A 22449-nucleotide genomic window follows, 5' to 3' on the forward strand; every position below is an offset into this window, starting at 1 on the left:
CACATTTTTCTTCCCTCCCCCAATAACTTTTAATCACTCTCATGTTTCTTAGCAAAAAGAAAATCATGTTTTCAATTCTTAAAATTATACTCCACAAAACCATCAGACAAGTGTTCATGTGTAGATATTCCTAGTGACTCCTTGCCTAGATTTGTAATGGCATTTCATCAAACTCTTAGGCAACCTAACTACTCTTGCCACTGGCATCCATACATACTCTATGGAATTCTCCGGCTCTCTCCTGAGAAAAATATAAATTAATGCAACAGGGATCTAGTGGCTCTGAGAAGAGAATAAAGTTCAGCTGGATTGTTTTCTGAAACTTTCTGGTTCTATTGCAAAATTTGAAAAAGTACCCAGAACTTTTATATTTTATTCTAATATACAATATTGATATAAATAGGATTTTAGTCTAATAGGAAAATCCTTATAGTTTCATTGACTTTAGATTTAATTTCTGTGGTAAAACTTGGATGTCTATTCATAACTGTACTATCCAGAGTTTGGGAAGTGTTATTGCTGTTTATAATGCAAGAATGTGTCATGCACATTTGAAAGTTTCTTCTAAATTAAAATTTGATATGGCATTGACTCATGTCTAAAATTACTAGACATAGAGGGGCATATTAGTTTGTTTTAATAGTGATGTTGATTATTTTGGTAAGTGACACAACTTAAGATTTTAATTTCATGTTGCTGTTGGTTGTGTTGACACTGTGTTATGTTCTGTTCACAAGATCTGTTGTTCTGGAGTCCCAGTGATGAAACACTGAGTTATGGAAAATTCCTAAGTATTCCATGTTAAGTTATATGTGTCCCAATCCCACTGGTTTTTCCTCCCTGATAAAACACATCTTTGTGCTATATTGTGAAGATCAGATTTTATTATTTGATTTAAATGTTTTCTTTTACTTGGACAAATTGACTACTTGTAAAGTGAATCAATACTGAAACATACCAGCAAAATAATTGCGACTTCAATGCTAGTCTAAGAAACAATATGCTTGTATGTGTTGTGTGCATGGATGCATTGATTTATATGTGTTTCAGTATTTTGCCTTTATACTCAAAGGTGGCTTTCAAAAGGGGTAAAGGTTTCTTATTTTTTTTTATTCTTGTAACTGATGATTGCCACCTTTATGTGTGTGTTTAGACTGCTGGGTATGGAGAGAAAGACTTATAGCAGAGAGACCCATTAATACACGGTATTACTGATGAAAATGGCTCATTTGAATTGAACTTGTGCATATCAATGAGATTACTGAAAGAAGTAACATATTGATGTGGTAGTATAGCAGAATATACATAATCTAGTCTTGAATATTTTAAAACTTTCCAAGTTATTCTAATATGAAAAAATTTCGGGCTGGAGTGATAGCACAGCCGGTAGGGCGTTTGCCTTGCATGCAGCCGACCCGGGTTCGAATCCCAGCATCCCATATGGTCCCCTGAGCACCGCCAGGGGTAATTCCTGAGTAAAGAGCCAGGAGTAACCCCTGTGCATCATTGGGTGTGACCAAAAAAAAAACCAAGTTATTCTAATATGAAACTCACCCAGAGAATCACTAATTGTTTAATCTGGACCTCAGGAGAACAAAATTGAAGTGGACTTCAGGGTTTCTTGCTTATTTGCATAAATAGTGATGCCATACATTGCTAAGAAGGCGGGAAAGGATGAAGAGCTTTATTGCAAAGGGGTTTTCATATATTTTCACCAGGTGTGTTTATATGAAGTTCATTGCATGTCTAAAACTCAAGAAAATGCAGCCAAAAGTCTGATGTGGTATGTATACTTTGTAGTTATTGAGGAGTCTTAGTTGAGTCATGGATTTACTCAGAGTGTACAGGAGAGTTGAGGGAAGTAATGCGTGAGGCCAGGGGAGGATGTAAAACTTGGGAAGGACTAGTAACAAATGAAGACCAGGAGGGAGAAGACAGAAGGTAGAAGGGAGAGATGAGGGATATACTAAAGTGAATGAGAGACTTGCCATAGCAAAAATCACACAAAGAAGCAAATGCACACATGTTCTTTTGGTGTTTTAATTCTTACTAAGGCACCATGACTTGCAGTGCAGTTAATAAAAGAGTTTCAGGCACTCCACAGCCACCAGTAGGGTCAGGGTCCTTCCCCGAGGTCTCAAGGTCTTCTTCCAACCCATGCCCTTGGCAAACTCATTTTGAAATTTTTTTATTGCAATTTGGGTCAGAGGTTTGCAGTAGTGTTAATGTTTATGGTTTTGATGTATGCAGTTCCCTACCTCTCTACCACCAAACCCTCAAACAATGCCCTCCTCCCTTTTAGCTCCATTTGGGAATGTAACTACTTGGTATTGGAGACAGCTGTTCTTTGGTCTCACAGAACTCATTGGGTCTAAGTAACCTTTTCCCACAATGGTACTATAGAGCACTTAGTTATTTTGATGATGTATACATGTATAGACGTGTGTGAGTGTATATGAACTTGTATATATCCTGTTGTTCATGTGAATGGCATGTTAGATTTCCTATGAAGTAAACAAATTCTCATTTTATGTCATTAGGTGGCATTGTGATGGAGGAATGTATAGCAACATGTACAATTTTTTAAGTAGGGAAAAAGGCGGTATGACAGTTTGTCTTACGCACAAACATCTCGTCATCAACACTCCTTCCACTTTTCTTTCATCAACAACCAATGAGGAGACAGTTTGTAACTAGTAGTCTCCAATGGACACTGGCCATTACTGTTGAAATCTGAAATGGCCAGATATTAATCTGTAACCATTAAACACCCAAACTGTCTCCTTTACTTTTCCTAAATACATGTTCTGTATAATTTTTTCTCAACCTTTGTGGCACACGAGAACTACTTATAGAGCATTTGAAGAAATACTCAATGTCCAAACTTCATTCCTGACCAGCAGTACATAAAAATATACGTAGTCAATCATCAATATTTTGGGAAAAAAAAACCATCCGGTGTCACCAAGCTTGAGAATCCCATTCTCCTATATCACATTGCTCTATATGACAATAATACCACATTATCTGGAAGTGTTTCCTTCTGTCTGCTAGCGTTTCATCACCCACTTCTCTAAGACAATACAGTGCTATGATTGAGTGGCTCAAGCAGTAGAATTGTATTTTCTCACAGTTCTGGGGGCTGAGAGCATGGGATGAAGGTGCCCCCCTGGCCAGATTCTGGTGAGAGAGCTTTTCCTGGCTTGGGGATGGACATCTCACCAGTGCACTTCTATGACCCTTCCTCTCTCTCCCCCACATGACTACATCAGATTCGAGTCATGTCAAAGCCCAGTCTCTAAATACATCCGAGGCTTGGGAACAACACGGGAAGCCCACAGCAGGGGTCATCGTGCAGTTCGCTGCCACCAGGACTTTAACTGAGAAACTTGTTTGGAACAAATACTAATTCATTTCATTCCAGAACTTTGCCTGGAGGCAAAACAGTCTTTTTGTGTTGTGTATAATTCACTGGTGACACTTACATAACTTTACAACAAGCCATGACACTTTAACCAGATTCAAGTTTCACTGTGGAAAAATGTACCCGTTTTGTCAGATGCATAAGAAAATGAGTTTGAACAGGATCAGACTCCGCTTTGTAAACTTCTTGTTTGGTTTGGAACTCTGTAGTCTCTTTGCATTTGCCTTTCAAAATGTTTTGGTGGAGTTGGTAAATGAAGCAGCATTTTCAAAACAATTTGGTGCTAATCTTCCTCTTGTTAGTGTTTTGAGTGCTTTCATGTTCTTTGGGTCCTCCATAGAGTTGGATGGGAAGTCTGATGCGTATACCTTTTCCCCCCTTAATTCCAAGAAAATTTTATGTCATCTCACTGTGTCTAGCTAATAAGTTAAAAATATCTTCAATGGGACCAAGAGATAGTACAGCGGTTAAGGCACTTGCCTTGCATCTGGCCAGCCGAGGTTAGATCCCGGCACCATGTGTGGTCACCTGAGCACTTCTGAGAAGATCTCTGAGCACAGAGCCAAAAATAAATCCTGACCACTGACAAAATATAAACAAACAAAAGCCAGTATCATTTGTGATGTCCTGTGCAGGTTCATTGGAAATTCATTCTTTTCAGATAAATTGATATATTGTTTTCTGTATATAGTATCCAACCTCTTGGAGAGCCCAGCAAGCTACTGAGAGTATCCCACCCACAGGGAAGCGCCTGGCAAGCTCCCCATGGTGTATTCGATATGCCAAATACAGTAACAATAACAGGTCTCATTCCCTTGACCTTGAAAGAGCCTTCAATCATTGGGAAAGAGGAGTAAGGAGAGGCTGCTAAAATCTCAGGGCTGGGACCAATGGAGACGTTACTGGTGCCCACTCAAGCAAATCGATGAACAACAGGATGACAGTGATACAGTGATATAATATCCAGAATGAAAAGTCCCCATTTTTGGTATGGAGCATTCGTACAGGTAGGGGGCTTGCCTTCTCCCCTGAACCCGCCAGGAGTGAGTCCTTGGCACAGAGCTAAGAGCAAGCCCTGAGGACCAGACACATAATGAGGAAAACAAAAATTCCTGTTTTGAGTTTTGAGTCTGTAGTAATGTGCTTGTAATAACTGTGGCAGCTGGACTTACAAGTGTCTTTGAGAATCTGCTTTCCAGAGAAACTGTGGTCATGAAGATAAAGATGAATTAGGAAGGATTATTGTCCAGTTCTCTTATTTTTACTCAGCTCCTTAAGAACCCAGAGATATAAGTTTAGCAGGAACCATCCAGGAAGTGTAGTGAACATTCTTAAGACCACACATCTGGAAAGAACTTAAGAGTTAGGGAATTTGATTTCCATTCCCCATCATTTTTTCCACTTGTTGTCACTTGGTTACACACTATGGAGACGGAGGTGTACTGTCTCTGAAACAAAGACAACATATTTCACTTGGTACCGTCAGCACCCGCTGTTGGCTTTGCATTGGCTATGCACGTATAAGCAGATGGCTGCACGAGAAGCCATTATCTAAATAATATTGCAAACTACAGAACCTCAATCAGTAATTAAAAAAAAAACAAATCAAGCAGATATTTATTAAGCAAACAAATGAGTCTTCAGCCAGACTCATTCCAAGCTAGAGAATTAAAAGCAGGAGGGCGCTCCTTTGTAAAAATGTGCATCCCCCCAGATATTCTCAAGATAATTTCCAGACTTCGTCTTGCAGTTGGGAGTGTCCTGGCACTTGAGGCAGATGGTAAAGTGCTTGAGGTGAACCAGAACTGGCGAAGACGCTGGCCTCTGTCCAGGAGGGATTGTTTCTTTCTAGCCAGTGCAAAAGGATGAGGTCCCAGAGAAGAGTGTTAGGAAAATGTTCAAGCCTTTTTTTCCTACAACATAACCTAAGTTTAATCGAGCTGCAAAAAAGAAAATCATAAAATTTTAACTTTTCCCCTTTAAGCATAAAGTTAATAAATTTTATTAATATAATAATAAAATATTATTGGTATTTTTTCCTCTTTTGTTTCTGAATTGTTAGGAGTGTGGGGGTCTCACCAGAAGGCTGGAGATCTGATGTAGCATCTCACTTTAGGGAGGAGTGAAATAATCATCCCTCCCCACATCTCTTACCTTGATTCATAGCCCAAATATCTCTATTCTCAGAACCTTCCTGCAGCTTGGGTGCTAAGAAAATTGCTGGTGGATGAAGAATGAATACTGCAGCCTTTCATCCTTCACTTTTTTTTTTTCACAATCAGATTAGTCTCTGCAATCCTGCCACCTAGCGTTCAGAGGTCCTCAGTACTGGAGATCAGTTTCATTAGGAGGAAGATAAGATGGAAATAACAGAGCAGGTCACTTTACGTGTAGTGTTCTCAAGGAGAGTCAATGTCATGAATCATCCACCACTGGAACACTAAAAGAATTATCATTAACTATAGATAGATTCTTTGTTTAATACTATTACCTCAATTATTCTGCTTTTGAACTGGTGTATTTTACGTACAACCGTCACTGCAGCATTCTATCACTGTCATCCCGTTGTTCATCGATTTGCTCAAGCGTACACCAGTAACGTCTCCACTCGTCCTTGTCACATGCTAGTGTAGCCCCATGGCATGACTGTCGTTGTTACTGTTTTTGGCATATTGAGTACGCCACGGGTAGCTCGCCAGGCTCTGCTGTGTATATCATATGTATAATCATATGGAACCATAAATGTATAAAATACTACATAACAAACTGGTGCCTGAAGCTCCATTTGCCCTCAATGGAACAAACATCTCCGAATGCAGCAGCTATGGGTACCTGGGTCGAGAAATCAACATGAGGAATGACTTGCTGCCAGAACTGCGCAGGAGGAAGAGAGCAGCATGGAACGCCTTCAAGAGCATCGGAGAGGTGATTAAGAGAATGAAGAACCTCCAACTCCAGGCACATCTTTTCGATTCCACCATTCTTCCTGCACTAACATATGCCTCTGAGACCTGGGCCCTACGCAAACAGGATGAGAATGCTATTAGGGTATCCCAAAGAGGAATCGAAAGAGCTATGCTGGGAATATCATGTCTCACTCAAGTGAGAGAAGGAATCCGGAATTCTGACCTCCGTTGACGGCCAAAAATCAGGGATGCTGTCTCGTTTGCCAAGGCATCAAAAATCAGATGGGCCGGTCATGTAATACGATTCAGAGACGACTGCTGGAGTAGAGCTGTTACTGACTGGATTCCACGGGACATCAGAAGATCTCGTGGCCGACCAAGAACTAGATGGTCAGATTTCTTCATCAAATCCCTGAATGAATGATTTGAGGCTCTTCCTGTTCCTGGAGCGAGCAGATATCACTGGGCTACACTAGCTCGAGACAGGGACAAATGGAGACGTTACTGGCACCTGCTCGAGCAAATCGAAGATCAACGGGACTACAAGTGATACAAGTGAAGTGATACTACATAACATATGTGTCCTATGTAATCAACACTTACTTTATTTTTATGTTCTTCTCTATACGTACATATTACTTTGACAAAAGTGTCATTGATTTTCAAAGCGACAATAATCCAACCCAGCTATAGACTGGATTGGCTAAGAACAAATTGAATTAGAGCGAACTTGAAAAGTTTATTGTCATATTTGAACAAATGTTTCGTTGGTAATGATGACTATATTTTCAAGCATCAGGTATTTTATTATGAAACAAAATACAGAGGCTTTGATGTGCACGAACTAGAAGAGTTGGCTAGAAAATAAAACACAAACATCTTCCTTGTTTCAGCATTGAAACTAGTTGACCCAGCTTTAAAAAAAATGAAGGTATTTTTAGGAAATTCTGATGCCTGCTCTGACTGACTTGGATGTTCATTTTTAAAAAATTATTATTTTTTAGTTGAAGCACTGTGAGATACAGTTACAAAGTTTTCATGATTGAGTTTCAGTCATACAATGATTAAGCAGAGACATGTTTTTTAATGAAAAATTTTTGTTTTGTTTTGGGGCCATGCCACGTACTGCTCAAAAATATTCCCAGCTTAGTGCTTGTGAAGCCATGTGGTAACGGGGCTCAGACCCAGGGCTTCAGCATACGAAGCAGGTGCCCCACCCTTAGAGCTGTCTTCTTGGCTGGGTGCAGTCGTTAAGGGGCCATGCCGACTGCATCATTTTGACTTGGACGTTCTTAGAGAAAACCTGAGCCCTTGCCTTGTCTGTTGTTGAGGCAGATGACGTTTCACGACCCTGGGAAGCTGCCTGTTGCTCAGACTCCAGTCTCGCTCTGAGTTCCTGCCGCTTAGCCGTGTGTCAGCTCCTCTAAGGGAAGACACATTCCCACTCTGGGCTCTGGTGAGCACCTTGCTTGAATCAGAAATGTTTCCTTCTGTCCTCCTGCTCACTCTCAGTTGATTCTTACATTCCCCCGATCTTTTCCTCAGGGCGTCATTTCCTCAGAGAAGCCCCCGTGTACTGGGTTTGTCCTTTCTTGTTTTCAGAGCGCATGCGATGCTCTTCCTCACACCACACTTGCAGTGGTAACATCTGTGGTATTATCCGCCTAGCAGCGCCTGTATCCTTAGATTGTAAGTCGCGAAAAGGCCTGAATTGTACTTTTTGAACAGCGGGGGGCTCTAGACAGTGTGTTTTCTATAAGGACTTACACAGAGTGGGGATTGCAGGAGGGCGGGACGGGGAAACTGATGAAATCAACAGAGTCAAGAATTTAGGATCAAGATGCTCTTTGTTCCTGATGTCAGCTCTGCTTCCATGCCATCCTTGGGGCAAGGGAATGTCCGCCATGAAGAGCAACTCCCAATGCCTGTGCTCTAACCCATCCCGAGACATAGGTACTTGTCGGGGGTGGCTGATGGTTTGATACATATATACGACATACGAGTTCTTCCGGGGACCCGACACTGCCCGCGGCACAGGGCAGACTGGAATTCCAGGTCTCATGTAAGACAGCGGCCCTTCCTGTCTCGTGGAAATCACTCTTGGCTTTTCACTTCATGCCCACCGAGGGTTTTTTCCCCCTTGTCCCCCGCCCCATCCCTCAAAATCAACTCAATCTCTTTCTGACATTACTATCATCTTTATTTGTCACTGTCACTGTCATCCCGTTGCTCATCGATTTGTTCGAGCGGGCACCAGTAATGTCTCTCATTGTGAGATTTATTGTTACTGTTTTGGGCATATCCAGTATGCCACGGGTAGCTTGCCGGGCTCTGCCATGCGGGTGCGATACTTTACTTGTGGATTAACAAATATCGGGGAGTGTTGTTTTTTTTAACCCTCTTATGCCTGCAGACGGCCACAAGCTGGAGGGTGCAAGTCACTGGTACAGAGAATCAAATGCACTGTACTGTCACACTGGCGTCCGTCCCGTTGTTCATCGATTTGCTCGAGCGGGCACCAGTAATGTCTCCATTGTGAGACTTGTTACTGTTTTTGGCATATCAAATACACCATAGGTAGCTTGTCAGGCTCTGCTGTGCAGACGGGATACACTCGGTAGCTTGTCAGGCTCTCCGAGAGGGATGGAGGAATTGAACCTGGGTCGGCCATAAGCAAGGCAAACGCCCTACCTACTCTGCTATCACTCCAGTCCATAGAGAATCAAATAGAATTAATATTTTGGTGAATTATTGTGCTGCTCTGAAACTCAGCAGATAATAAAAAATAAACTCTCCATGTTAAAGGTCTTCATTGTTCATTCGCGTGGCACTTTCCTTCTCTTTCTGAAGCAAAGTTTCCCTCATGTACATGACCTATAACCCCTCTTTTAGAAGAAAAAGGATCACTCAGTCTCCCCTTTACCTCCTTTAAGCAAATAGGAGACACCCCCAGTTGCACAGGAGGAAAATACTACCCACTCCTCAGTCACCCCCGCGCCTCCTAACCTTGGGCTGGGCCTTGTACCCACTTTGGTAAACACCCACGTGAAAGATTCTCTGTGACCTTGACAATCACCTTGACAAAGGCCAAGAAAGGGATTTCAAAGAGGATCATCTGCCACTCCCTAGCAATGGGCTCTTACCTAGCGAGACGCCCCAAGTGGGGCAGCGTCAGGAAAAAAATCTATAAAAGCCAACTTGAACAAAGGAAGCGTGCACATATGCTGCCCGAGCCCATGTGCTGCTTGTGTTCATGCGTCCAACCACATGTGGTGCCCAAGCACATGTGTCGCCCGCATCTCCCCTCTTGAGATGTGTACAAGGCTCTCTCTGCCTCTGGAGAAACCCGTGTTCTCTTGGAGCACATTACACGCGTCACACTCTGTCTTTCTCTCCCTCCTTCCCCTTCCTAAAAAACTCCAAATACAATGTTTTCACGTCACTGCTCGTCTCCTACTGAAATTCTTTTCTGTGGGAAAGACAAGGACCCCATCTCCTGGGTGAGGCCTAGGACTGGCCTTCTTTGCCTGGAAAGAGAAATTCCTCTCCAGCCAGAATCCGTGGCTCCCTGAGCAATCTGGTGGGGATTAGCTCCCATGCCAAGACAAACCAGTGGATGGCAGGCGTGGCTTCAGGGACACCTAGTGGGGCTGGTGCGACCTCCTGGTCCTTGCTGAGAAGGGCTCATGGCGGACTTTATCAGTTCTGGCCTTCCCAGTCAGCCCCAGGGGGGCAGAGTGGATCAGGAGAAAGCGATGTCTCTCTCCTCTCTGCCTCACATAAATCACCCGCGGGGCACCCCCCTGCTTCAAAATACTCTAGGAAGCCACAAGTATTTGATGTCGGTGGGCCCCACGGGGGGCTCACGTGAAGTGGGAAGGAGAAAGATGGTCACTTTCTCCCTATCTGCCTCTGCCACCCAGGGCCAGGGCTCCTGGGTTCTTGTCTAACCTCGCAGGAAAGAATTCCAGGAGTAGGCGGGCAGTGAAATTACAGTTATTTGGAGGTTTTGAAGGGAAGGAGGGAGAGAAAGAGGGAGAGTGGAGAGTAACGTGCTCAAGAGAGAACACGGGCTTCTCCAAGGGCGGAGAGAGCCCCTGCACACATCCCAGCACTAGACAGGAAGGCACGAAAGTCCACATCTCAAGAGGGGAGATGTGGGCGACACTTGTGCTCGGGCGACACATGTGCTCAGGCACTGCATGTGCTGGGTCACATGTGTGCAGGCAGCACAGGGGCTGGGCTCGGGCAGCATATGCGCGCTTCCTTGTTCAAGGTGACTTTTATAGGGTTTCTCCAGCCTGCCCCCACGTGGGGCTTCTACCTAGGTCAAAGTCCCGTTGCTAAGGAGGTTGTCAAGGGGTAGGATTGGGAGTGGTGATGGTCTTCTTTGAAATTCCTGTCCTGGCCTTTTGTTCCTGATGGTCCAGCCTCCTCAGGGTCTCTTACAGACTGGCACCAGCCCCCATGGGGTCAGGGCTATGAGTTCCCAGGAAACTGACTGCCATTGTCTTAGGACGGGCCTTCCCTAGCTGCCCGCCTGCCGACATCACTCTGCCCCAACTGCGTGGCATGAAGAAAACGTGTCTTCCAAGCTGGGATGATGGGCCCCTTGGCTCCTACAGGATCGGGCACTGTAGGCTTCAGGCTGGGATGATGGGCTCCTTGGCCCCTACAGGATCGGGCACTGTAGGCTTCAGGCTGGGATGATGGGCCCCTTGGCCCCTACAGGATCGGGCACTGTAGGCTTCAGGCTGGGATGATGGGCCCCTTGGTCCCTACAGGATCAGGCACTGTAGGATTCAGGCTGGGATGATGGGCCCATGGCCCCTACAGGATCGGGCACTGTAGGCTTCAGGCTGGGATGATGGGCCCCTTGGCCCCTACAGGATCGGGCACTGTAGGCTTCAGGCTGGGATGATGGGCCCCTTGGCCCCTACAGGATCGGGCACTGTAGGATTCAGGCTGGGATTATGGGCTCCTTGGCCCCTACAGGATCGGGCACTGTAGGATTCAGGCTGGGATGATTCCCCTTGGCCCCTACAGGATCGGGCACTGTAGGATTCAGGCTGGGATGATGGGCTCCTTGGCTCCTACAGGATCGGGCACTGTAGGATTCAGGCTGGGATGATGGGCCCCTTGGCCCCTACAGGATCGGGCACTGTAGGATTCAGGCTGGGATGATGGGCCCCTTGGCCCCTACAGGATCGGGCACTGTAGGATTCAGGCTGGGATGATGGGCCCCTTGGCCCCTACAGGATCGGGCACTGTAGGATTCAGGCTGGGATGATGGGCCCCTTGGCCCCTACAGGATCGGGCACTGTAGGATTCAGGCTTACGTGTGTAACTGACTCAAAGCTAAGCAAGACGGTGTAAAATTCTTCCATGCCTCTTTCTCCCCAGCAACACAGACGTGCACACAGTGGCTTCGCTCCTGAAACTGTATCTCCGAGAGCTCCCAGAGCCAGTCATTCCTTACGCCAAGTACGAAGACTTCTTATCCTGTGCCAAACTGCTCAGCAAGGAAGAGGAAGCAGTAAGATGACGCATTTCCTCTGAGTGTGTGTGTGTGTGTGTGTGTGTGTGTGTGTGTGAGAGAGAGAGAGAGAGAGAGAGAGAGAGAGAGAGAGAGAGAGAGACTTTGTCAGATTCTTATGTCCCTGGTGTAGTTTTTGTTTTTCTGTGTATTGACACTACACACATTCAGATGTTAAATACACAACCCTGGTCTTACCTTTTGTCATTTTCCTCATTTAAAAAAAAAATGGAGTTGAAGCAGTAAAACCAGCACTCCTAGCTCCTATCAAGTGCTAATGTGTAATATATCAAGCTAAGTGATATGTTTAATAATTATTTTTGGTTCAGGGGGCCACAGCCAGCCAGCGATGATCAGGGCTTATTCCTGCCTCTGCACTCAGGTAGTACTGTAGCACTGTCATCCCCTCGTTCATCGATTTGCTCGAGTGGGCACCAGTAACGTTCCCATTGTGAGACTTGTTGTTACTGTTTCGGGCATTTCAAATACACCACGGGGAGCTTGCCAGGCTCTGCCATGTGGACCAGTAGCGGGTTGGCCACATGTAAGGCAAATGCCCTACCCGCTGTGCTGTCACTCCAGTATTACTTCTAAAGGCGCTCAGAGGACTGTGTGGGGTGTCAGGGATCAAAAACAGAACCAGCTGCATACAAGGCAAATGCCCTAACCACTGTACTATCCTCTGGCCCCTAGATTAGGCTAAACAATTCATAAATGAAGTGGGTGCCTTATTTCAAGTTTAGTTTTCATTGTAATAAGATTGTCTACAAAATTTTACCTACTGCCTGTTTATAAAAATAGCTTTCCTGTGGTATAACTTATATACTGTGTAGTCACACATTTAAAGTGCATACTTTAGAATATTCTGAATGATGTAGCTGTTACCAAATTCTAATTTTAAACTATTTAATGTATTTTTAACACCTTATAATGATTCCCAAATCTGTTCCCCAGGCTCCTCCTTTCCCAGTGCTCGGCAGTTCTTAATTTCCTTTCTGTCTCTATTGATTTGCCTTTCTGGATACTTTATATAAATAGAGTTGTTCAGTATGGTTTTTTGTGTGACTGAATTCCTTCACTGATTTTGTGTCTCATCCACCTTGTAGTATGAATCTATATTTTATTTCTTTTACCTGTTTATCTGTTCATTGACTGTAAGACTTATGTGTTTTCATCCATTGTTTGATTATTATTCATTCTTCTATGAACATTCATATAGAAAGCTTTGCATGGATATATGCTTTTATTTTTCCTATGTTGGGGGTAGAATTTTGGAGCCATATGAAATTATGTTTTCTGGAGAGACTCCATCATTTTAAATTCCTATCAGAATTGTATGCTATCTGCAACTTCTCTGCCTTCTCACCTGCTACTTCTTTCTTTTCTCTTATCATCCTAGTGTGTATATGCAGTTCATGTTTTTTTGGTTCTTTTTGTGTCTTATTTGGAAAGACATCTATTCAGATATTTTCCCACTATTAACTGGATTCTTTTTATTATTAAAAACTAACTAGAGTTTAGATACATGCATATGAGAGATATATAATTTACAAATATTTTCTCCCATCTTATAGATTTTGTGTCTCCCTCTCTATATGTGCATATGTTCATTTTAGTAAATTTAGTTTTATTCCAAAAGTGTTTTAGTATAATATCATTTGCGACAATCTTTGTGATAGAATAATTAAGTAGTTATAGCAGAGACATACATATTTATAAAGTTTGTAAAGTTTACTCATCTTTCCCAGGGAGAAGAACAAATCACATCATTCATTAGCTTTTTAGATTTTAGAATAATTCTATAATGAGAAAAACAAAAACAGTCCCTCTGTGAATTTCCAGAAAGACCAGACTGTTCCACCCTTACCTCACCCAACTGATGTATTTGAGACAAAAAAATAATTCTAATAAATTTATTTATTCATAGACATATTTGTCTATGTTTTGGGCATGACATAAATAAGGAAAACTCACTGTATCAATTATCCTTTTTCTCCTTAAATGTTTTTAACTGAGGTTATCTTTTTTTGTCAATTGTTAGGAATTGTTTATAGTGTTAGAGTTTCACATAAATTACTTCTCTACAAATGTACATATGGAGATATTTGAAATACATTCACAGATTTTGGGATTTTTTTGGCTTTTTGGGTCTCACCCAGTGATGCTCAGGGGTTACTCCTGGTTCTGCACTCAGGAATAATTCCTGGCGGTGCTGGGCGACCATATGGCATGCCAAGGATCGAACCCAGGACGACTGCATGCAAGGCATCGCTCTGGAACGTCCTGGAAATATTTTTAAATACTTTTCATTCCAAAGGTATTTTCATAATAGGATCTTTTACTAATTATATGCAAAACTGGGTAGAAAACTGCATTCCCTTTGCTTTAATTTCAAAACCAATGCTTAGGAAAATAACATTTATTCTCTTCCTTATATTTAGGGTGTGAAGGACTTAGCAAAACAAGTGAAGAGTTTGCCGGTAGTCAATTACAACCTCCTCAAGTATATTTGCAGGTAAGAGTTGTTCCAGAAACATCACAATAAGACCACTCTGCTCACAGCCTGGTATTAATTTCCGTTCCACAGAGACTAGGACCTCTTCAATGCTTTGAGCTGCATTATTGGCTGCTGTGAAATTAAGAATTATCACTAGGTGATCTCAAAGACTTTTCTGAGCATGAAAATGCTTGGTTTTCTAACTTGTTTTTAATCTTCCTTTCCTTCTACATATTAAAAATCAGTTTCTTTGGGACTTGTTATAATTAAATTGTATTAGAATGATGATAACCTGGTAAAGCTATATCTGTGATTTAGGTATAATGTAAGGCCTAAGATGAGTGGTGCCCTGTCCGTGTTCGTTTTAGGAAACTGTAGGAGTAGGTTTGTATCTCAAGAGTGCTAACATCTAGGGGAAGTGGATGGTTTCATGACACAACCCAATTCAATTGTATTAACGCATGTAATTACTAGAGGGGCAGTTTATAGGAATCCCATGCAGCAGGGGAGGTCTGGAGAGAGCCTCATCAGCTGTGTGGGCAAGGAGAAAGGGGTCTCTTCTGAATATGGCTTCCAGACAGACTTATCTGGAGAAGGCCTTTGACTACAGATGAAATCCAGAAGATAGTTCAATCTGGCCCATTCTGATGACCAAATGTATGCCCTATTTCAGAAGTGTCTCCTCAGGATCCTGTTGATATTAATTTAGGTGAGACCTGTTTCAAGGCCTGGTCTCTGTCTGTTCTTACCTTCCAGGTGTCTGCTTGTATTGCTAACTTAGGTCATTCTCCCTCCCATCCCTCCCTTGCATAAATTGAGATGTCATTCCATCTCCAAGACCCCACCTTTCTACCAGCTTAGATTATTCCAGTGGCATTGTGTATTTTAGTTTCTCGGGGCCTTTCTGGTGACCAGACCTATCACAAACCAAATATGGAAAATTGAAACACATGACATTTAATAAAGCAAAACAAAATTTAAGGAAAGCGGTGATTGTCATTAGTACTGGGGTCCTCCATGATAGCTTTCCAGACCACCTTAAAATAAAACCCAAATTTGAATTCATTGAGATTTATCATTACATATGCTTCTTATGTCATGATCAGATAAAGCTAGAAATTATGCAGTTTAAGGCTAGTGCCCGACACTGTGGAGGTTTCTGTCAACTGTAACAGAGTCAGAATTACAGAATCTGAGCAGCACTCTTCTGGTACATCTAGGAAATAAACACATTTCAGACTTTGAAGACAGAAAACTTTTACTGGCTAAGTACCATATAATCACGAACATGTACCATGCTTGCATTCCAGTATTTTGGATGAACTCAAGGGACTGCAGTGAGTAACACACAGGTTACATTATCCCAAGTTAAAAGGGAAGATCTAGGGGGCCGGAGTGATAGCACAGCGGGTAGGGCGTTTGCCTTGCACGCGGCCAACCCGGGTTCGATCCCCGGCATCCCATATGGTCCCCCAAGCACTGTCAGGAGCAATTCCTGGATGCAAAGCCAGGAGTAACCCCTGAGCATCGCTGGGTGTGACCCAAAAAGCAAAAAAAAGAGGGGGGGGGAAGAGCTGGGCTTGTTTGTGTGCCAGGTTGTAGTTCTTTATCGCCTCCCATAGAAAAACATCATTTTCTTGAAAGATTTGAGCAGACTCTTATTTTCAGTTATTTCAAACAAGAAATGGTAGTATCACTTTTTTGTCTTTTCATCTCTTCCATAGTTTAGGTTATGACAGGAGTGAACGTGTAAATGGGGATCTTTCAGAAAAGTCAAAGCATAGTGAGAACATTTGCATTCCAATCTCGGCTCTGCCACTTACTAATTCTGTGTCTGGAGAAAATTCTAAACCCCTTTGGTTTCTTCTGTGTCTTATCTGAAAAGTGGAGATGGTAATCATATTAATGTCATAAAGGCACTTTGAGAATTTAATTGACACATAAGAGCCTATTACCGTGAATAACACAAAATGAATTGTTTTTCTGTTTTGTGTGACTTAGTTTCCTTTGGCTATTCAGAATAATTCAAAGGCCATGAAGCAAGAGAAGTTCTTTTAGGAATAAAGAGGAGATGGGGAATGAAAAGAGCCTGAAAGATTTTATGAACAAACCCTCCTATAAAAGCATCTGAGGAAAGACCTAGTTCATGCCTATTCCTTAGCACTTAATTAACTGAGACACTGTGTAATGCTAATTCTTCATATCACTAGAGAAGTTTTAATTCAAATCACGTGTGATCTCATTTTAATATACTAAATTTGAAGCTCTCGAATTAATTTCAGAGAATTGATTCCTTCTCCCTGAAATAGGAATTGTACCATATGATCTTAATAGCTGGGGCTTGGAAGGCAGCCTCTATTTTTAAATCTCACATCCATTTTAGCATTATCCATAGACTTTTGTTCCTGTCACTGACAGAGATGCTCAAACCAACCCAGGCAGAGAAGATATTTGTTACGGCCCCTCAAATCTCACCCTTTTCCACTTACAGGCTATTTTTTCTATATTTTTCTGAGCAATAGCTTTATCTGAATAATTGTGTGTCTGTGTCATCTTTGAATCTACTTAAGATCATACATTCTCAATGACTCATTTTCCTGTGCTGAAAAATTTGATCCCGGTGTGTTTTCTTCATGTTTTTGTAGATTCTTGGATGAAGTACAGTCCTATTCTGGAGTCAATAAAATGAGTGTACAGAACTTAGCCACAGTCTTTGGCCCTAATATCCTGCGCCCCAAAGTGGAAGATCCTTTGACCATTATGGAGGGTGAGTAAATGATCATTCTATTTTCTCATCAAAAGAATAATAAGCTGTCTGCTTACTGACTGGAAACTATTCTGAGAAATTTTAGAGAAGACTGGGTTTTATTTATTTACTCAGATTCTTCACATGCAAAACCTTTTCTTTAGCAGGTAGGCTCTTCTGAGTTATTAAACATATTCATGGACAGGGCCACTCTGTGTCAGCCATATAAGAATGAATGAAAGTCCCACAAATTCATCTCAAAAGTCCCATAAATTATATGGAAAGTATTATGCAAGAATAAGATGATTTTTCACTTCTTTTTTTAAAAATTTTTATTCTTTTATTGAATCACCATGTGGAAAATTACAATGCTTTCAGACTTAAGTCTCAGTTATACAATGCTGAAACAACCATCCCTTCACCAGTGCCTATATCCCACCACCCAAAAAAAAAAAAAAAGTACACCTCCCATCCCGTCCCTCCCCCCTTGTAACTGATAAATTTCACTTCACTTTCTATTTACTTTGGTTACATTCAATATTTCAACACAAACCTCACTATTATTGTTAGGAGAACCCCACTAGAGTCAGACCACCGTGGCCGCATGGTTTTGAATTTCTGTACTTAGCAACTAAGTCCAGGAAGATTTCTTCCAGGTATTGGGTCATTGCAAGCTTGTAAACTCCATCTGTGGTCATCATAATATGGTGGTCACCACGCCCTTCACCCCCGACAAGGAAGAGGTGAGAAAGAAAAATACCTTTCCCCTCCTGGGCAGGCATGGGGCCTCGGCTTAGTTCTCAGTCTGGAGACATTCTGCAAGGAGCTGCCCATGCCGAAAAATTTAGCTGGTGTCTGGAGTCACGCTCGTGCAGCTGCAGAGAGAATTTTTCACTTCTTAAAGCACAATATCATGTTCAGAAAATTCAACTAGCTGATAGTTTAATACATATTTTTTAAATTTTGGTTTTTCTTGATGTCAAGGAAACTTTACGGCTTTGGATGGCTTCTTTTCCCTTGAGTATAGCAATCCTTCCCAGTCGTCTGTTTCCTGCCCCCAACTGGAAGAAGTTAATTTCCTAAAGTCCAATTTCCAAACAGTTTCTTCCAATGTGAAAGGATATTTTAAGGCCAAAATTTAATTCCAGTAATATGCAATGCTAATAGCTTGGTTATTGTTGCTAAACCTTTCAGTGGTCACAGCTAGTAGATATAAATGCTTTCTCACAGACATACATATTGCATTAATTATATCATGCATATAACTTGTCTATATTAAACATATACAGGTTAAAGAAAATTTTTCTCACAATTTTACACTGTATTTCCATATTAAGATCATAGTTTTTATTCATTTTCTCTATTACCATAATTTTTGTCTCCTTTCGAAGTATAATCTTCATTTTTCAAAAATATTGAAGACTACACAAACAGAAAATCTCATTATACTAACTGCATTTTTATTAAAAATGTTTAAAGATGCTCTTCTAATTTTTCTTTTTAAAAATTGATACTATATCACTGCATTGCCAGAGGTGACCCCCATTACGTACATTTCTCTCTCCATTTCAGTTCATTTCATTCTTAGGACATAAGAATTCGGTCCTCGCTGCCAGTCCTTACACCGATGTCTCTCTAGCTCCAAGTTCCCAAATGTGGTCTATGACATAAAGGGTGCCTCAGAGGCATTCGGTCATCCACAAGTTCAAATAATTTTCATAATAATACAGAGATGTTTTATGTTCTTTCACTGTGTTGATATTTGCCTTAATGGTATAAAATCAATGGTGTGTTTTAAACAAATCAATGATGCGTCAACACGTGCATCTTAGTTTGGATCTAGGCAGTGTTTCTGTCTTCCACTGGCATCATTATATTCTTATCATGCATTAGCAATATTGAGAAATGCCAATTTGACTTAAGAATGTTCTTGTTGAACATCAATAACCATTAACTATTGAGTTACCAGTCTCAATACTATATCTTTAATATTCTATTGGAGTGATGAGTTCTGTGTATAAAAAAATTCTTCTGCATACTGTCTTTAAAATAGTACAGGGATTGATTCTAGAGAAGTGCTTTTATAATTCATATGAGTTAAGAGTCCGATGACTTGCTTTTTCCCAGAATCTCATTTTCACTTAAAAGAATGACTGATAAACTATGATTTTTTTTCACTCAAACACAACAGAGCATCCTCAAAAATGAACTCAGCCAACCATTCACTTTAAGGAAAACAACTGGCAATACTTGTTACCACTGATAAAATTTGAACATCCAGGGCTGGAGTGATAACCATCCCAGAGCCAGTAACTATACCAGAGCCATGCACATAGTCAACCCAGGTTCAATCCCCGGCACCCCATGTAGTCCCACACACAGGCAGGAATAATTCCTGAGTGCAGAGGCAGGAGTAACCTCTGAATGCTGCTGGGTGTGACCCCAAAACAAAAACAAGTAAAATCTGAACATCCAAGCGAAAAGCTTGGATGCAACACCTTGAACTTGAATGCTTTCTGATGTTTAACCACTTTCCTGATGAATTATTGAGCGATAGCACTCGACCAACCCGTGTTCAATTCCTCCACCCCTCTCGGAGAGCCTATCAAGCTACCAAGAGTATGGAGCCCGCATGGCAGAGCCTGGCAAGCTACCCGTGCGTATTGGATATGCCAAAATCAGTAACAATAAGTCTCTCAATGAGAGATGTTACTGGTGCCCGCTCGAACAAATCGATGAGCAATGGGATTGTTGCCTTAATTAATTAAATTAATTAAAAATCATGCATTTTTGATACTATAGATTTAGGTGTGTTAACACTAAACTAAATTATACCCGCACAGCTTACAGACATATTGTACATGTTCGTGAGTATATGGTACTTAGCCATAAAAGTTTTCTGTCTTCAAATTCTGAAATTTGTTTATTTCCTAAATGTTCCAGAAAGAGTTCGGGTCAGAGGTTCTGTAATTCTGACTCTACTGCAGTTGACAGAAACCTCCACAGTGTTGGGCACTAGCCTTAAACTGCATAATTTCTAGCTTTATCTCATCGTGACTTAAAAAGCGTATGTAATGATAAATCTCAGTGAATTTAGTGTTAGAAGATTTAGATGGCTGAGTTGATTTTCCAAACAATATGTCATGTAAGCTGTGCAAGTATAAAAGAATGAATAATAAATATGAACAAATACTTTGATAAATAACCTCATGCTTGATTTTCTGACTTCACAGCGCTCAATAGTCTGCCCCTCCCCCCACAATTATTATTGGCTTTGTTCCCATCCTAAGGCTGAATTTCACTTTACCTTTATTTCATTACCAGTGTGTTGATTTCTTTGGGATTTTATTCAACACCCATCAATCAGTGTTGGTGTAGATGAGGTGTAAGAAACAACCCTCATTCAATGCTGGTGGGAATGTAGATTGGTTCAGCCTCTTTGGAAACCAATATTAAAAAAAAAACTGATCCCTTAAAAACCACTGCCATGATTGCTCTAAACACTACCAATATGGCTCCCACAATAATGCAAAAACTAAGCCTGAACTAATCACATTGGTAGAACCCAAAATATGGGAGCCATTTGCCAAAGTTCAGTGCTCTAATAAATGTGTAGATTTCATTATTCACCAAGCATAATATCTAGCAGAGTGCTATGCTGTTTATTTTTACACACACACACACCATTAACACACACACAATACTCACACATACAAACCCTGAAAAAGAAATTTTTGCTCAAGATATGAAATTGAGTACTCACTCAAATGTATTCATAATAGCCCTAATCTGAAAGGACATATATGTATATATAAATGATACAAGTTCCTAAGAAACTTTCAAGGAAGATGTAATTCTTATTTGAGCATATGAATGAAAGTGGGCGGGGTCCTCTCAGTAGCTTGCCGGGCTCTCTGAGAGGAGCGGAGGAATCGAACCCAGGTTGGCCGCATGCAAGGCAAACGCGCTACCCGCTGTGCTATCACTCCAGCCCTTTAAGACCCCCATGGCATATTTGATATGCCAAAAGCAGTAACAAGTCTCACAATGGAGACGTTACTGGTGCCCGCTCAAGCAAATCATGAGCAGCGGGATGACAGTGATACAGTGATGAATGAAAGTACCTATGTTATTTAAATTCAACCTTTATAAGAGAATGTTTCAGATATGAACCAATAGGAATTTCTGGGTCCCGTAGCACAGCAGACTCTAAAGCCTTCATGTACTTTTCCGAATGGACTCGTGATTATAACCAGTCTCTGCTTGTTACCTAGGCTCATGTTTCTCAGCACCCTAAGAAGAAAATAATAGAGAGAGGAGGAATACATAGTTCAGGTGGCATGGGGGAGGTAGGGCAAATAGCAGGGCATACTTCATGTCTTTCCTAATGGCTGTTAAAAATCATGAGAAAGTTCCTATATAGGTAATCATGGGCATTTGTTACCCAGGTGAGATCGAAATAGAGATTCCCCAAATAGCAGAAATACATTTCCATATCCCTGGAGGCCTGGTGCTCACTCTGTGATTGCCGCAGGTACAGTACAGTTTGGCATAACTAAATCTCATTTTCATCATGGACTCATTATGGAGATTTGGGGAGTGTCACTCATCAATTAATTAACAATCCACACAGCTTGCAGTTGTGATGAGAAACAGATGATCCTTCAAATGTTAATATTCTAGCAGCAGATTGTCTCAATATCAGGGCTGAGAACTTTGATAGTCCTCCATTCTTCCCTGAGCGTGCACACAGCCCTGGCCACCCGTGTCACGCATGCATTCTTAAGTATCCCTAAAAATAGATCAAGAACTTTCTAATTCTCCTAGGAAATCTCATTTCTTAGATTTTCCTTTTAAACTTCTTGGTTGCCCGAGTGTTTGTCTCAATGATGAGCCTGTGTTTCAAGCAACTATGATGTAAAGAATGGAGACCTCTTTCTATCTGACAAATGGTCTGAGAAACAAAGTTGCTCGTGCGGGTCCAATCCCTACTCAGCTCAATAGAGAAAGTCCCACGCGTGGGTCTTTCCGAGTTCCACCAAAGAGGTCAGACAATGCTAGCCGACCCTGCCCTGCCCATCTGGGAGCTGCTAGTCCGTGCATGTGACTGTGCACTGCTCAGTTTTACAGTTTTTCGGCACATCTGGGAAAAGGCAGATAGGATTAGGGAAGTCAAAGCACCAGGGAACTGGCTATTCTTTCTGATATTTAATCTCCTTTTCCAATAACCACTCTTTAGAATATAACCAGTATTTAGCTTCTAAATTTCTGAAACAGTTTATTCTGAATATTTTGTCAGTTGTTTTATGGAGAAAATGAGAAGGGAGGGGCGTGTCCTTG

General features: G+C 41.7%; 1 protein-coding gene across 4 annotated transcripts in view; it reads left to right on the forward strand.

The window, feature by feature from the left end:
* Positions 1-22449, forward strand: part of ARHGAP24 (Rho GTPase activating protein 24) — a 693477-nt gene that overhangs the window by 660782 nt on the left and 10246 nt on the right. For all 4 annotated transcript variants that reach the window (XM_055139840.1, XM_055139841.1, XM_055139844.1 and 1 more), the window contains 3 exons: positions 11734-11866; positions 14308-14381; positions 17009-17130. In XM_055139840.1, the coding sequence (XP_054995815.1) occupies positions 11734-11866; positions 14308-14381; positions 17009-17130 (329 nt within the window). The remainder of the gene's footprint in view (positions 1-11733; positions 11867-14307; positions 14382-17008; positions 17131-22449) is intronic.

The sequence above is a fragment of the Sorex araneus genome, chromosome 5, assembly GCF_027595985.1.
Source record: "Sorex araneus isolate mSorAra2 chromosome 5, mSorAra2.pri, whole genome shotgun sequence".
NCBI classification, from domain to species: Eukaryota; Metazoa; Chordata; class Mammalia; order Eulipotyphla; family Soricidae; genus Sorex; species Sorex araneus.